The sequence below is a fragment of the Melospiza georgiana genome, chromosome 2, assembly GCF_028018845.1.
Source record: "Melospiza georgiana isolate bMelGeo1 chromosome 2, bMelGeo1.pri, whole genome shotgun sequence".
Taxonomy (NCBI): Eukaryota; Metazoa; Chordata; class Aves; order Passeriformes; family Passerellidae; genus Melospiza; species Melospiza georgiana.
The window spans coordinates 7,685,367-7,702,428 of NC_080431.1; the positions used below are offsets into that span (position 1 = coordinate 7,685,367).

The following is a 17,062-nucleotide window of genomic DNA, read 5'->3' on the forward strand; positions in this document are numbered from 1 at the left end:
ATGATTCTATGATTTGTAGTACATGCAGTCAAGAGCTGCTGTGTAATTGGTTTACTTTTTAATTTTTAAAGTTTTTAATTAAACAAGCTTAATTGTTTTACTGTATTTTGGTATAACAGACTGTGAAGCTTTAAATCCATAGGTGCTCTAAAACTGAGAGCTTCACATAAGAATCCATGTAGCTTTCTTTGAAGTGTCCAGTTTCCATAATTAACCTCTAACATAGCATTCAAAGCTTTGTGTGAAGTTTCAAAAATGTAGCTGCACAGAAAGTGGTCCAGCAATAAAGCAGGATATTGAAATGTGAAGAAAGGCACACTGAAAAGTTGCAGTCAATTGTTGTAAATTTTGTCAGGTAGCACATTTTGAAATACAGAGGTGACCACTTGTAGCCACTTAAATTCAATAATATCTTGAATAAATACAGTCACACTTAGAGGAAATTGATTATGCTATTTCAGTAAATATATAAAATTAGCTAAGATTCAACACATTGCAGGGGATAATTTTGCATCAGTCTAAATGCAATAATGATCTTGCATTTAGTAATCCACACTTGAATTGACAACTTCCACGGCATTCTTAAGTGGTTGCTGCAGCAGTTTACATGAGCAGCATCTGTTGTGAATAGAATATTGTGCTGGAGAAAAGGCTGATGGTTGTACAAGTTTGAGAGGAATCCACAAATGAAATGAGGGATGTTGACTTTCTTCTAATAGGTTTTTATCCAAAGAATTTCAAGGCTGGAGGAAAATTAGGCGTGGTATAACAGGGAAGAAGCTGGAAACATTAAGACAATTGTTGGGGGGTTTTTTGATTCTATTATGTACATGTTGTATAAGGCACAGATCCACTTAAAATGCATTTTTTGGAAGCTCACTGTAGAGAGCATAAAATAAATAACTGGGGGAAAAAAATCAATTAATGGCTATGTCTACAAGGTAGAAAACAATCAAAATGCTGTAGCATTTCCAAAAGTCACTAGTGTATGTATGGCCAACAGATGAGAAATAATCTGCAAGTGATGGTGTTGATCTGATATATTACTGCGAGTTTTGAAAGGGATGCCTTGTTTTCTTGAGAGTGGCATAAAGACAAAAGTTCCTGTCTCTGGAAGGTGTTTGGAATTGGATATAAAGAGCAGTGCACACAACCAGGGCAGCCTGCTGCTTCAGGGAGTAGCTGCCTCTGTCCAAACAAATTGCTTCCCACCTGTAGCCACTGGCTGAAATTCAGCTTGAGATGGGACTCTACTGGTGATAGCATGCTAAGATTCAGGGAATTTTTATAAGGACATACTGAGCTGTATATACATGTTTTCTTTAGGGCTTATTTAAATGCCATAATGATTTTGGGACTGTTGTTATTGAAAGAAATTTTGTTAGACTTGATACTGAAGAAATTATTGCCCAGATTGTAAAGAAGATTTAAAGAAATGGTTCTACTGCTCCATTATAATAGCAATGGATGGACAAGGAGCAGCTTTTGGCTCTGTTCTGGCTGATGTAGTTACAGGACAAGTCAGAAAAACTGAAATGGTGTATCATGTCAAACATGTCCTAATGAATGAGGATGATACTCTAGTAAAAGCTTTATCCCTGGGAGCAAAGCAAATCATTCCATACCAGGTCATTAAAAAGAGTGGTTTGTGGTTTTGGGGTTTTTTAAAAGCATACAGTATTTCCTTGGCTATTTTCCCCATGGAATTGCTTTGGGTTTCCTCGTTGATAAAGGGACTCTTTACCCAATACTTGTATGTATCCATATTACAATTCCGTGTCAGCTCTTGAAAACTGGTATAAAGTTATTTGGAGAAAAAGAGAAATTAATTGCCCGTTTGATTAATTAATAGTTTAGGTCGTTGACAAAAGTTTTTCTAAGTTATTCTTCTGCAATTAATGAGTTTATTTCAGGCAGAGGAAAACAAGTGTACAAGTAATACTTTGGAGACTTTACCCCTTGATTTATTTAGTGTTATTGCACAATAATTAAGTCCTGTCAAGTGTAGTTTTAAGGATAGATACATGTGAACTAATAAACAAGAATGAAAAAGCACACCCATAGTCACTATTATATGCTCTTGTAATCTTTTCTGTAGGAGACGACTTAATTTGTTCAAACAAAGAGCTGAGTATTAAGTTCTCTGGAGAATTATCAAGTAAAACTATGGGGTTTTTTTTTTGTTTATGTAATATATTTAGTCATTGCACAAAGAGTGTTTAACTGAGTATATTTATCAAAAGGCTTCACAATGAAGAGAATTCTCTTTGCAGTCTTTATTTTTATCCTTTATTCCTTTAAGGTTTGTGAAGAAAGTAAAGTAATGACTTTTGTCACTTTCCTGATTAAATAAACACCTAAGATTGCCTCTTCTTGGCTGCAGGGATTTATGTAAACACCATAGAATTTGTCATTTCATGATATGGAATTAGGCTATTTTCCTTTCTCCCTGTCATAAAAAAACAAGTTGGACTGTACAGCCTGTGTTTTTAACCCACAAAACTTCAGAGAAATTGTCACTGTTCTTGGGTTTTTTTCCTTCAGTGTTTCAGCGTCATTAACTTTTTCTCCTCTTGCTGTTTCTATTTAGCAACATTTTGATTGCAATGTAGCCCACCTCTGATTAGGGCTTGATATTTTAGAGCACCTTTTAGCACAGACTTATTATTAGTAGTATATTTAAACTTTCTTAGACAGTTCTCTGGTAGAGCAATAGAGAAATTGGTGTCTTTTGAGGAAAGAATCCATTTCTTATTAACCACAACTGGAAGTGGAATGAGTACAGTATTACATTTTCATACCCTGACCTTTTGCCAAGCAGGTGGAAGCTGTGCTAAATTCCCCTTTGTCTTCCCTCCATTCTCTTCCTCACCAAAGGCAAAAAAGAAAAAAAGGGAAAAACCGTTTAAGTTACTGTTTCACTTGTTATGACACCAAGTTAGTCAGGCTGATAAATAATAACAATAATAAATAATAACAATAATAAATAGAATTTTTCACACAAAGGAAACATATGTTCTGCACTGGCTTCAAGTGTCAAGTTTGTCTGAATGACATTTTGTCACTGTAAGTGTAGCCACATCTACGAGCAAAAAACATTTTTTATTATGAGTTATCCAATTTAAATAGAACAGATTTATTTTACTTTATTTAGTTTTAAATGGACTAAGCTTGGACATTGAGAAGCAAGTTCTAAAAGTTGAAGTTTAGGGAACCAAATAGCATAATCTTTTGAAATGCTATATGTATAGCTGGTTTTAGGAATAATGACTTGGTGAAATTTACTTTTCCTTGTTGAAATTTAACTCTTGCCTTTAAGCTTTCATAGATAGAAACTATGTTCGACCAATCGGTGAATTGGAGTAATTAGTCAGTCAAACACTGGAGGAAAAAAATATCCCAAAAGATTTCCATTGCTATTTCTCCTCATTTTCTGATTTGAGTCTTCAGTGTTTATTACCCAGAATTTTTACACTATTCACTATCCTGAAATCTAAAATTCTGGGGTTTTTTTCCTGCAAACTACTTAGGGGCTTATAACTGTTCTAGGGTGGATGTTGAAGCCCCATAGGTGATTAACCAAGTGAATACTTTTTGGAGAGGAAAAAAAGTTGACTACAAACCACTAAAATTTACATTATTAATGGTTCCAGCTTCCTTTGCCACCACCTTCTTGGACAAGGGCATTGGAAAAGATGAAAATCTACTTTGTTATAAGAAATTTCAAGGTAATTATTTTGCCATTGGGTTAATTGGGGAGGAAACTGAAAGTCTGTCAGGAAATGGGAAACAGCTTTCAGCTGGATGTTCTTTCTAATCCATATCCAGCTAACAAATTGGCTGAAAAAGGTGGTGACTTAGAGAAAGCAGTTCAAAATTGCGTTCTTATAAACTCATTAACTGTGTACTGGAAACAGGAAATGTTTTGTAGGTTTCACCAACAGTTGCTCTTAGCACAGAACTGTCCTCACCCAAACTTGGAAAACCAGAAACATTTGATTAGAGTCTGAGGCTTGAGCAACTCATTTGCCAGCAATGCTAGACTGTCAATATATGCAAGGGCAAACTTGTTTTAAACTATTTCAGAGAATCTTAGCTTTAGTTTTCTTTTTATCCTGTCATGGTCTAGACAAGAAAACCTGTTTTCTATAATGTTATGAAGTTTCCATTTCAGATATATTTTAATTAAAAGTTACCAGTATTCTGCTACCACAAAGCCAGGGTCAGTAATACTTGCACTGAAATATGGTCTGAAATAGAGAATATCTGTAGTAGGTAAAGAGTTGATTTCATTTCAGTTGAAAATCATGGCTTTTCAGTAAAAGACCTTAGTGTTAAAAATAAACACATATTTCCAGTGCATGAAATATATTGGTAGATTCATGTTTCTGAATGGAGATCAGTAACAAGCAGTGTCCCCAAGGAACATATTGGGACTGAACTTTGTGGATGGGACCAAACTGTGGGGTGTGGCTGACTGGCTTGAGGGAAGGGGTGCAGCACAGGACACAGGTAGCAGGACATGGAACAATGGTTTTAAACTGGAAGGGTAGATTTAGATCATAAGGAAGAACATAAGAACAAAACTTCATGCGGAGCGTGATGAGACACCAAAGAGGTTGTCCAGAGAGGCTGTGGCTAAAATACCTACACATACCTCACAAAATATTTTTTTCTATTAACATACACCAATATTCAACCTAAAACCTTCTGCTATCTTACTAAACATATTTTTCTATAATCTTAAAATCTGTCTAAACTAAAACTTGAACTATTAAATATCCTTTCTTACTATGCTAGTATAACATTTTTCTATTTTCAAACTTTGTAGTTACAGCTAGTTCTCTATTTTTCCTGTTTCTGATACATACTTTTCTAACTTTATAAAAAACTTCTTACCTTTACTAGGGATAAAGGGGTGTGACTAGATAATCCCTAATGTCCTGTTGGACACAGATCATTCTGTGATCTTGTACAAGATCTCATGCACTAACCTGTTACTGTAGAAGAACAAAAGTTGGTTTAAAACTATCAAAGGGTTCTGTTGCCTTGTTGTGTGAGTTGCCATCCCATTGTTCACTTCAAAGTGTGAATACAGTACTCAAAACTTTTTTCAAATGTGGAGGAATGTGTTGTTTGTAAACAACTTTCTAAGTAAGCTTTAGGCAGTCAAATATGTTTTTTGTAATTTCTGTCAAGGGACACTAATTATTTTCTCAATATTTTCAAGATACTATCTGAGTTTTTTCACTAAATTAGTGGGAATACAATTGAATACATTTTGTCACAGTGTCTTTCCCACCTGTCTTTTGTGGAGCTTACCAATTTGGTGGTTAAAGAAAGATAGTGGGTATGTTAAAATGTGCTCCGGTTGTAAGAGGTTTTAAAATAGGTGCGTAATACTTGGAAAATAAAATAATGAATAAAACAGAGTATAGCTGTGAATCAATACAAGAATAAGGTTATAGGTATTTATTCCAGAGATGATGCAAATAATAATTTTGCCATGTATTTTACGAAGCAAAGCTACAGTCACAATCTATCATAAATGTGTTTATTGTTCTCATATTTATCTTCATGAAGTACAAATTATATGGTTGAAATGACAGTACCTAGTAAGAAATTGAGATTAAAAACTAGGTGTCTCTGAATACAAACCTATTCTTTAGGTCTCTTAGATGAAAAAGTATTTATAAAACATACTGAAAGTGTATTTGCAAGTTCACAACTCTCTTGGCACAGCCCAGTCTGAGCCAATATCTTTCTTTAATTACGTTTTTGAAGAATGTAGCTTCAAAAAATGCAGCCAAGAGAGAAATACTGAGCTGTGCTTAAGGATGGATTCCTATTTAATATGAACCGTGTACTTGAGATCTCCTGTGATGGTTTGTGGAAATGCAGCAGCTTTGCATTCTGTGCTTCCTCAAAGAGAATGGGGACTGCTGCATGCCTTGGTCAGCTTTGCCAGGTGGCTGCTTCCCCTTGCAGATTCCCTGAATCTTGTGCTGGGGATGATCTTAGACAGTCTTCAGGCTCTTCAAGCTTTCCACTGGAGATGTTTGTCGCTGAAAGTAATAATTCATTGTACAAACTTTTCTGCCCTCCATGCCGTAGTCTGTCACGTAACTGAGCACTCTCATACCACGGTGCTGAAAGGAACATTTTGGTCTGTATCCCCAGCAATTGCTGATGCTGAGGATAAAATCTGGAAGCATGAGAGGAAAGTAATCTAAGCCTTGTAGTAGCTAATTTACAGAGTGAACTTCCCTTAGCCCCTGCTTCCCCAGGGTTAGAAATCAGTAGATTGCCATTCAAGACGTGGAGTAAGTGTCTCAGAAGCATCCTTTGTTGTCTGTACTGGGTGGTGACTGATAATGAACACTTTGACTCATCTTAAAATTTTCTTATCCTTGTCTAGATTTGGCATTGCTGTCAACTGTCTAGTTGGGATGAAGAGAAGGATGAACTTTCAGTCATCCTTTAAAATATAATAAATATTCAGTCATCCAATAAAATATAGACAGGCAACTAAGTCTTCAGGGATTCAGTGTGCTGGACCATGAGGGTCTAAAGTAAAAAGATATTTAGGTAATATCTTCTGAGGTGGTGCCCTAGGTTGGTAAAATGCAAGAGTTTGCCCCTTTTTCAGTCTTCTTTATATGAGACTAACTCACATTCCTTATGAGCTTGATTTTGCTATATAAACATAAAAAGCACCTGCCATGCTTTGTTGCTTGAGGATTAAAGTTTTGATTTCTGAATTTCAAGGTAATTACTTAAAAAAAAATTTTGTAGTAGGATGTGGATACTGAACGGTAGATTGAGAAGGTGTTGTACGAGGTATCGTGGTATAGAGGAACTTGAGCCTCACACATCTGCAACAACTGAGATTTGCCATCGTCTGTACACAGAAAAGATTTTTCAATCATCAGTGCTCTCTAACTTTCAGGAAAAACAGATATTTGATGATCTCTTTATACTAATCCTGGAATTTTCTCAGAGGCAGAGGTCTGGTCTTTCTTCACTTCTCTAGTGCTTTTAGTTGGGATTTTTCAAAATGTTCTCTTTTGTGAATAATTTTGCTTCTTAGCTGCCTAAATACCTGTTGCTATTCATTAGCATTAGAAAAAAAATGCCCCTGAATTCAAATTACACCAGTTTGAATTTGCATTTTGAAGGTGCAGGCATAATACGAATGCTTTAAAGATTTTTGTGTGTGAACCAGACACCTTCTCAGTGTCCCTTTAAAGTCACTTGTGTGAGCATAAATTAGGGAACCAGTATTTTAAAGTAAAGAAATGAAATTAGGTTTATAGAAAGCACTGTTTCAGGCTTTTAATAAGATGGCTTTGAGAAAGTAGAGCTTTGTCCAGGTAGTTAATATTTTTCTCACTACTGATGGAATGCATTCATTTTGAGTGTAATTTTGTTTTCCTATATAGGGAATAAATAAAGTTGAGGATAATTGTTGTCTATTCTTATACATATATAGTATGTGTATAGTATATTTCAGGGGAGAAAAAGCATCTCACAACAAAGCAGTTAAATCTCCCTTGACACCTGATTCTTTGCCAATCCCCATCCCAACTCTGGTGCTGTTTTCTGAGTAAAGTTCAGTTTAGTGGTTTGTCTAAAATCAAGTCACCTCCCCTGTAATGCTTTGTAGCTATTTGTGCACTACATTTAGACTTGTTTTGAAAGCAGACTCAGTGTTGAACAGTAAACTACTGTTTAATTATGGAAATCATGAATAGCATTAACTTGTATGCAAATTCTGACAATACATCTTTAAAGCTGTGATTTAGTTGTACCTTGTAGAACAGCAAATTTTGTTTGTTAATATGCAGAGTTGATTATATGACCAAACAAACTTAATATTGTCTATGGGGTTTATTTTGGGAGAACAGGATTTTACATAATCTCAAAGGTTTTTATTTTATTAGTGTATAATTTACTTGGGTAGAATATAAGTGGGACAAATGCTAATTTATTGAAATCTGAGCTGAAATCCATGTAGGCTTTTTCAGCATTTAAAAGAGTTTTGTAATATTTTTTGATATTTTCTCTTTTAAAATGTATATGCCCTGCAGGCTCTCTTAAAACTGAGGTAATTGTCTTCAGTACTTACTTGGGTTTTTTTCCTTTCTATTTACCTCAGGAAACTCACTGAGCAAAAAGCATCAAGAGTATTAAATTTCATTACAATAAGTACATACCTGCTTTGCCTCCAAGGCTGTTCTTATATTCACATTTTGCAGGACATAACCTTTGCTGTGTAGTATTTGAATTATTGCTTCCATTTTATAGGGCAGATAACTGAATGCTTTATTTGATACTGGTTTACTCTTACCAAGTGTGGATAGGACTAGCCATAAAAATGTAAGCCTAGGATGGTGCTGCTTACTTGCACGTTATTTTAAATCCTTATATAGTAGATAGTTCATTTGAGGAGAAATTTTTTTTGTGCAAATGGTTTTTCAGGAAGGTCATGTGAATATATTTATAAACATGTTTAATTCATTGGCAAAATATGAGAGAGTTGGTGCAGAATAAACCTGTGCAATTTTACAATGAGGTGTCTTTTCAACGCATCGATCAAGTGTCTAAGCAATCAGAAATTGGGAAATTGTTTTTTCACCTTGCTGTGTGGCACTGCTTGGTACCAACAGAGGGAGTAGCATTCTGAGGGGAAAAAAAATATTTTCATGAGCACTTCAGAATTACTGCTTCTATATGAGTAAACAGTGTGCCTATTTCGAAGAACTCATTTTGCTGAAGTACTTATTGAATATAAGTCTAATAAATGCGTAGTGCTATTGTTTACAGCATATTGAAAAAAAAAACCAAAAACTTTCTCTCTACATAGCAGTGGACTTTGGGGATTAGGATTAATGGTTGCAGAAAGACTGTTGTCTGGTGTGGCACTCCAGAATTCCAGTTTTAACTAAAATGAAGAACCCTCTGCATCTTCAAAGCTGCTGCTCTAGTTTGTTCTCAAAATAAACCAAGCCAAACAAGCTGCATAATAACCAGTGTTCTACTTATTAGAATTTTTAAATAGAAAATTGTAAATACATAAAACATAATGTGGATTGTGTATAATATATATTAGTATGGTTGCTATACATATATATAAACATATACATATATATTTATATACATGTACATACAGACATTCATGTATATATACACACATATACATATGAGTATATATATGTACATATATATATAGACATACATGTGTGTATATATATATATGTAAAGCCAGACTGCTTCTCCTGTGAGAAATAGCTGAGAGAACTCAGCCTATTTAGTTTGGAGAAAAGAAGGGTCAGGGGAGACCTTACTGGTCTGTACAACTTCCTGCCAGGAGGGTGTAGCGTGGTGGGATGAGTCTCTTTTCCCAGGCAGCAAGTAGCAGAACAAGAGAACATGGTCTCAAGATGACATATCAGGAAAAATGTCTTCAGTGGAAGGGTGAGCCTGTGTGGCAGGCTGTCCATAGGAGTGGTGGAAGAACCATCCCTGGCAGCATTAAATATGTGTGGATGTGGCACACACAGGGACATGGCTTAGTAGTGAGCACGGTGCTGTGAAGAGTTGTGCTCAATGATCTCAGAGATCTTGTCCAACCTGAACCATTCTATGATTCTATATATATGCATATAATATGTACATTTTTCTGTGGTTTATGAAGAATTGAAGTTCTGCCCACAAAAAGGCACAGAAGTAATTGTGAAACCCTGCATCCAATTAATTTACAACTGTTAACTTTATTAGACTGAATGCTAATTTCTTTGTTTAGCAATTTTTTGATTAAATTTAGCCCAGTCAGCTGTTGAAATATTTGGGGATAGTTTGAGAAATAATGTTTTAGCAATTCAGTGCTCCTATGTCTTAAGTTAATTAAACAGTGAGAACTGAAGCAGGCATATCATCATAAAAGTCTAGATTCTTATAAGGTCAGCAGTTCTCCAATACATAGTAATAAATGCAATTCCTGAAGGTCAACATTAATATGGTTCAAAAATTACATCTTCAAACTGTATTAGGTGCAGCCAATATTATTTTTTCTCCATAGTGACAAAATTAACTGGTTTAAATTCATTGCTTGCATCTAAATATTTCATGTTCATCATGGACTGGAATTTAAAATGCTTTTGGTGAATCATTATTTTGCTTTTTTTGTTAGTATAGAGGAAAAAAGTGAGTAACAAGTGTGTCTTATAAGCAATTTCACAGGTTTTCTGCTGACCTAGTATAGGAAAGTTGTTAAATGTCTCATCACCTCATGAAACTAGGTCATCTAGGGTAGATGTGCTCATTCCACTTTTTCAAACAAAAAAATCTGCTATTAATAAATGAGCTATGGACTCCAAGAGTGAAGGGAAAAAATCCAGCAATACTTCCCTGCAAAGACCTTCTTTGTTTTGAATGTCTGAGTGAATTCTGAATTAGATTTCTTACACTGTAAATCATTCTGTTCCTTAATGATGATACAGCATAAAAAAGCTACATAATAGCCTGTCTTTGGTCATGCATGCAATGAAAGAATTTCCTTAATTCTGATATATGCCAAAATGTGAGATTTTTAGGATATAACTTAGGTATGGCTTTTTTCCAGAAGAAATTGCATTCCTGATGAATGCTATCCTGTTTCCATATCTGCCTGTAAAATACAAGAATGAGCTGGTTTAGAAATGCTCCTGAATTACTGCTTCTGTGGTGGTTGTATCTCAATTATGTCTCTTCAATTTTGGCCTCTACTGGCTTTCTGCAAAGTTATTTGTTCTGTCAAGTTCTGTGTCTAATATTGCTGCTCCCATGAACAAATTGACTTGGATGAAAAATGATCCTCTGTATGGTTTGTGTGATTTGCATGTCTCAAAAAATCCGTTATTCTGGTTCATGTTTTGGAGCTGTGTAGGCATTTCTCTACAAGTCAATATGGCTGCTAGTACTTGGTATACTTCTTAAAAATTATCCTAAAGCTGAATTTTGTCCAAGTTTAGACTAAAATCACAGATAAAATGTTTATTTATTTATTTATGATCTTCTCTCCCATGTGCAATCAGATGCTTGGAAAACATCTGCTGCTCCTACTCAGGTTTTTGATCTCATAAATTTTCCAACTAATACTTTGGTGCAACAAATTCATCTTGTTTGTTTTTATTGTTGTCGCTTTTTCATCTAAAAGTCATTACAATTTATGTTCTTGCTGGTTCTCCATCTTTTCCCAAAGATCAATCTTCAATGCCAACAATGGTGGGAAAAATTACATTTGTTATCCATTTTGAGGTTTTTGTGTATGTTTTACAAATGTTCAAATCCTCTTCACCATCTTAAGGACTTTAGGGTTATAAAGTCAAGATGTTTGTAATGAGAAGAAATAACTTTTAAGTCTGGATATTGCTTGTAGTAATTAATGCACTCTTTGTGCATGCATTATCCTAATTCTGTGTGAGATACTAATTTTATTTGCTAAAATGCTGTGCTCGTTTCTCACAGTATTTAGCTTGCAGGAAATAGCTTTCTGTGAATTTTGTGCTGAGTCAGAATAAGATACAGCAAACGTTTACACAAAATTGCTTTTTTGGTGCCAGTTTTAGGACTTCTGATGCTTTTCTATCCCTTTCAATATCAGAGCAATCTCATTCTTGTCCGTTCACTGCAAACCATCTCACCTGAGAACTAATAAATATATGAAAGGTTCTTCAGACAAGCTCCTGAGATCTTCCCAGTGTCGTGTTAACTTGTGAATTGTATGATTTGAAGCAGGGGAGTGTAGCAATGGAACAATAACCAAAAAAATCTTGTCATGTAATGCATGCCCAAGAAAGGTGTTGAACTGAGGGAATTCACAGTGAGCTGCTTCACATTTCCTAAATTTGGAGGTTTTGATTTGGTAGTAATTCTATCTTTAAATGCACAAGTGTGTATTTCTGTGCAGTGCATGCAGAAAGAAGGGGAAATATTAAAATTCTATGGAAGTTAATAAGAATTGGCTACTTAGTGAGATCAGGATTTGACTTTATAGTGTGTCCATAGCCTCTCATCTTTTCTTGTAATACCACTTACTCAGGACTTAAAGCATCCTTCATATGAAGAAGTTTTTTGGAGGAAGGAAAATGGTGACATTTGTTTGTCAAAATGGAGTTTTTCCTTTTGTCAGAATTTCTTCCTGAAATTACTGTTTCTGATGTCTGTTAAATGAAATGTAGGAAGGGTTCCCTTCCTTACCCTATGCCTACCATGTGCATAGGTAAATTTTGGTGTGGTTTCTGCAACATTACCCGTTCTGTCTCACCCAGCAGAGGGTGGCTGGAGAGACCCTGCCCGCTCCTGGCCTTTTCTCTGAACAGAAACTTGGTAGGAAGTGGAGGTGTAGCTATGCTGGAAAACTGGTTAGAGAGAAATCATAACATTGGCAAGTGTTGAAGACGTGGGCAAAACCAGATTCACTGCATCTTATGTTGGCTGATTGAGATGGGTGAGCTCTTCGGAGCTGTGGCTTGCAGGAGATGCACATGAGGGTGTCAGGGCTGTGCTGTGGAGGGCAAACAGTAGAAACAAGTTGTGGGTATCTTTGGAAGCTACAGAGACCAACGCCCAGGGAGAGGAGGTGATGAATACTAGGAAAACTGCTCATGAAACTATTGTATTCCTTAATATCAAAGTCTTTTCATGAATGTTTCCTCATGCTTGTTCATTTTGGAACCTCTTATATTTTGATTTCATCTCCATGCTTTGTGCATGTATGTGTGTTATATCACATTCCCGATGTTCCGAACTTCAAAATACACCTCCTCAACTTTCCCGTGGTTTACTTTTCAAAGTGTAAATTTGCAACATAGTAGGTGATTTGGCATTCTAGTGGTGACATATGATTTGTCACTAATTAGGAAGGGCAGTTTTTCAACAGCAGTTATGCCTAAAAATTGCTATAAATCCATAAAATCTTGGGGAGAAGTTCTTGCCTATTAAAATTTTATTTCCTTTTCTATAGCATCTGTTCCCACAGAGAGTAACCACCTTCAAAGAGGGAAAGAAAAATTACACCAGCAAGTATGGGTAGTAAAATATAGTATATGTGTTCAGACACTATCCTGTTAGATGTCTATGTAGATAGTTGAGAGTTTTTACTAACCTCCTATCTCCAGTCTTAAGATTTGGTGCAGTAAAAAGGCAAAGGCTTAAAGACAAATCTTTTTGGGAAAGGTTAATGAAAAACAGGGAAGAAGTCATTAAAATAGTAAAATGTACAGTACAAGTACTACATATGCAAGTGGAGGACATGGTGTAAGGAACTCTAGTTGATCCCAAGGTTTTTAAAGCTTAATAAATGTATTTCAGCTGGGAAGTCCTGAGATTCCTTCTGTCTAATTTGAGGATGTGGATTGAAGACTATCGCTTCGATGGATTCCGGTTCGACGGCGTTACGTCCATGTTGTATCACCACCACGGCATCGGTGAGCCATTTATCAGCTCTGATCTCAGCCCTCCTGGTGCAGCTCTGTTCCTCTAAAGTTCACTGTTTCTCAGGGTGGAAAAGGGCTTTAGCACAAGAGTTAGAGGGGCTTGTTGGTAGAGCTTGAAACTAGATGGGAAAGGGACAAAACCAGGCTTGATAGTGGGGAGCAATGGGATGGCGCAACCAAAACATGAGGATGGAAGCGCTAGGAAGATCCCTCAATCTGCTCCACAAGGTGTCAGCTGTAACAAACCATGCTGGAAGTGTTTCTGTACCAACACAAACATGAGGAACGAAAAAGAAGAGCTCAAAGCTTTAGCCCAGTCCCAGGGTTTTGACATGATTGGCATAAGCAAAACTGGGGGGATGAGTCCTGCGGCTGGATGGGAGCACAGCACAGCTGGCACAGGTGTGAAGAAGATTGCTAAACTGGTTCAGAAGATTACTAAAACACCGGGGTGATTCAGGGTGTGATTCTGGGGGATGGTCCTGTACAAGGCCAGGCATTGTACTCTGATGTTAATGGGTCTCTTCCGGCTCAGGATATTCTGTGAATGATCAAAAAAATCCACATTGGTTAATTGTCTTGCTTTGTTGCTATGAGGATAGATGGAAAATCATTAATACATTCTGCTTATAAAATGATATATTGAGTGAAATAGCTGTGTTTTCTAAACAAAGCTTGACTCTGGCTTTTAAAACTTGTTGTCTTATTAGGGACAGGGTTCAGTGGAGATTACAATGAGTATTTTGGCCTACACGTGGATGAAGATGCTTTGTGTTACCTGATGCTGGCCAATCACATGATTAATACCTTGCACCCAGAATGCATAACCATAGCAGAGGTAAGATCAATTTGCCTTCCTCAGTGACATTAATATTGATTAGTTTGCTTTAGGATGTGAATTTCCTGTTAATTATTGAGTCACGCCTTGGGTACTCAAGCAGTGACATGAGCTGAAAAATATTAATTAGTGGACAGACTTTGCCTGGTGGGAAAAAACAAGCTTAATATGCACTCTGGGAATTTTCTCAACATTAATAGATTATTAATTAATGTGACAGTTTCTTTTTCTTTTTTTTCTTTCATCACCTTGAACTTGTAATGAGAATTGTTTTTATTAGTTTATTGCTTGTGCATGATAGCCATTTGTCAGTAGTGTTCTGTGGTACTAAAGATTAACAGCCCTAATGATGTTTTGCATATTTTGAATTATATTGGTATATCTGACAATTACCCTTCAAATTAAATGCAATAAACTTATAGATGTTGAATATGTAGGGTAATTTAAATTTATTATTAAGTTTCTCCAGGTTTCTAAAGGAGTAAATAGACTATATTACTTGAGTTTATTGAGATAAATTTTTTTGACTGAAAAATGTTTTTGGCACATGGAGTTTTTAAGAGTATGAAACAGCAGAGCATTCAAAATTCTAATTTTCACTAATATTTTGTTTTTATCCAGAAGAAAAATCATTTAAACATGGAGAATTCTTTTCTGTTATCATGTTTAAATAATTCATTTTGTTTAGAAGAAAAAGTGATATCTGTCTGATACCATTAGGGACTATATGGATTTCTAATAAAAGGATTTGTGATGCTGAAGAGTTCTCTATCTTTAGAAAGCAAAATACTGCTTTACTTAATTTCTTATTTATGGCGAACTCTTCTATCATAGACAATCACTGCTAGTAGCTCAATGACAAGCTACTAAAACACTATCTGGGGAGCAATCAGTAGCAAACTGGAGATGATTTCATTGAGCTGTAGGCTTATTTGAAATTAAATCAGTTAATTTTCTAGGTAGTCCTAGATTATAAGCATTCCTACCAAAGAATTTCTGAGTTTAGTTGTCTTGTATTACCTGGCCTAAGAATTCCTTTCTTTTAATAAGATGTGTCTTCAGTTTCTCATGCTTAAGTTGAGAGTGCTTCTTTTTCAATACATAATTTTCTGCCTCGGGAAGTCGCTACATGAATCATAGAATTGATCAATGTGCTTCATGGTTAAAGGAGAATTTCAGAATGAGAAACTATTGACATAATTGAAAATTACAAAAGGCAGTGAAGAATGTCTGCTTGGCTATAGAATTAGTGCCATTTGAGAAAAATGTTTTTCTCTGGCCATAACTAATGATAATATATTCCCTAATTAATGTAATTAATTGATGATTTTACAGCTTTTTAATATTCTGTATATTATGTCTTAGTAATTGCTAATTTTTTAGGTGTTACTGAGTATACGCTTGTTTTTCATTTTGGTCTTCTAAATAAAGCAGCGATTAAAGATCTTTATAATTGGAAGAAAATATGCTAAGTAAGATTATGTCATGCTTGAAGTATTATAGACACAAACAGGCAAAGAAACAGTATGTTGAGGTTTCTATTTTTAAATGCAGTTCTTTTCAAACCTGGTATGAACAATTGCTTTGAAATTAGCTGTTTAATCATAGCATAATAGAATGGCCTGGGTTGGAAAGGAACTTAAAGATCATCGAGTTCCAACTTCCTGCCATGAACAGGGACACTTTCTACTAGCCCAGGTTGGTCAGAGCCCCATCCAACCTGGCCTTGAACAGGAATGGGGCATCCACAGCTGCTGTGGGCAACGTGTGCCAGTGCCTCACCATCCTCACAGTAAAGACTTTCTTCTTAATATTTAATCTAAACCTACTCTCTTCCTATTTCAAGCCATTCCCCCTTGTCCCATCAATACATATCCTAGCAAGATGTCCTCTCTGTCATTCTTGTGGGCTCCTTTCAGGTACTGGCAGGCCCCAGTTAGGTCACCACAAAGGCTTTTTTTTCTTAGGCTGAACAATCCTAATTCTCTCATCCTTTCCTCATAGCAGAGGTGCTCTATGCCTGATCATCTTCACAGCCTTCCTCTGGGCTGGCTCCAGCAGGTCCCTGTCCTTGCTGTGCTGGGAGCCCAGAGCTGGATGCAGCCCTGCAGGTGGGCTCTCAGCACAGGGGAAGAATGCCCTCTCCCTCCTGCTGCCCACTTTGGGCACAACCCAGGACAGATTTGGATTTCTGGGCTGCAAGAGCACACTGACATGTCCAGCCCACCAGCATCCCAAGTCTTTCTCAGTGACTGCTCTGGATCTGTTCACACCCAGCCTGGATTGATAAACAGGGGTTGCCCCAAGCCAGGGGCAGCCCCTGGGACTTGTGTCTTGCTAAACTCATGAGGCTCCCATGTGCCTGCTGAAATTGGTTTCCATACAGACATCACTGAGAAATGTGATTCCTGTCTGAATCCAGCATGCTTGGCCATTCCACTGCCAAAACCCCCAACATTTTGGCAGTAACACCAACCATGGAGCAATGTATGAATAAACTCAGTCCATCCATTCCTTTCAATGTTATTGCCTTCAGCTAGAGTTAGAGAGGAGAAAAGGGCTTCTGCCTCAGCTTCCTTTTCCAACTGTCTCAAGGCCCTCAAGTCCTTTGTGATCTCCCTTGGATCACATGTTGTCACTTTATTGCCTCCTCTGTGGAAGATCAGTAATGTGTTGCAGTCTGAGGGCTGTACTAGGCTAGGAAGTTTCCTGGTAGTTGTACATTAAGTACATTTGATCTACTAAA

At 36.4% G+C, this 17,062-nt stretch overlaps 1 protein-coding gene across 1 annotated transcript in view; it reads left to right on the top strand.

Moving 5' to 3' along the window:
- The window catches only part of GBE1 (1,4-alpha-glucan branching enzyme 1), a 136,062-nt gene that overhangs the window by 70,370 nt on the left and 48,630 nt on the right, over positions 1-17,062 (top strand). Inside the window, exons 8-9 of the mRNA XM_058044906.1 lie at positions 13,354-13,469; positions 14,189-14,316. Of these exons, the coding sequence (XP_057900889.1) occupies positions 13,354-13,469; positions 14,189-14,316 (244 nt within the window). The remainder of the gene's footprint in view (positions 1-13,353; positions 13,470-14,188; positions 14,317-17,062) is intronic.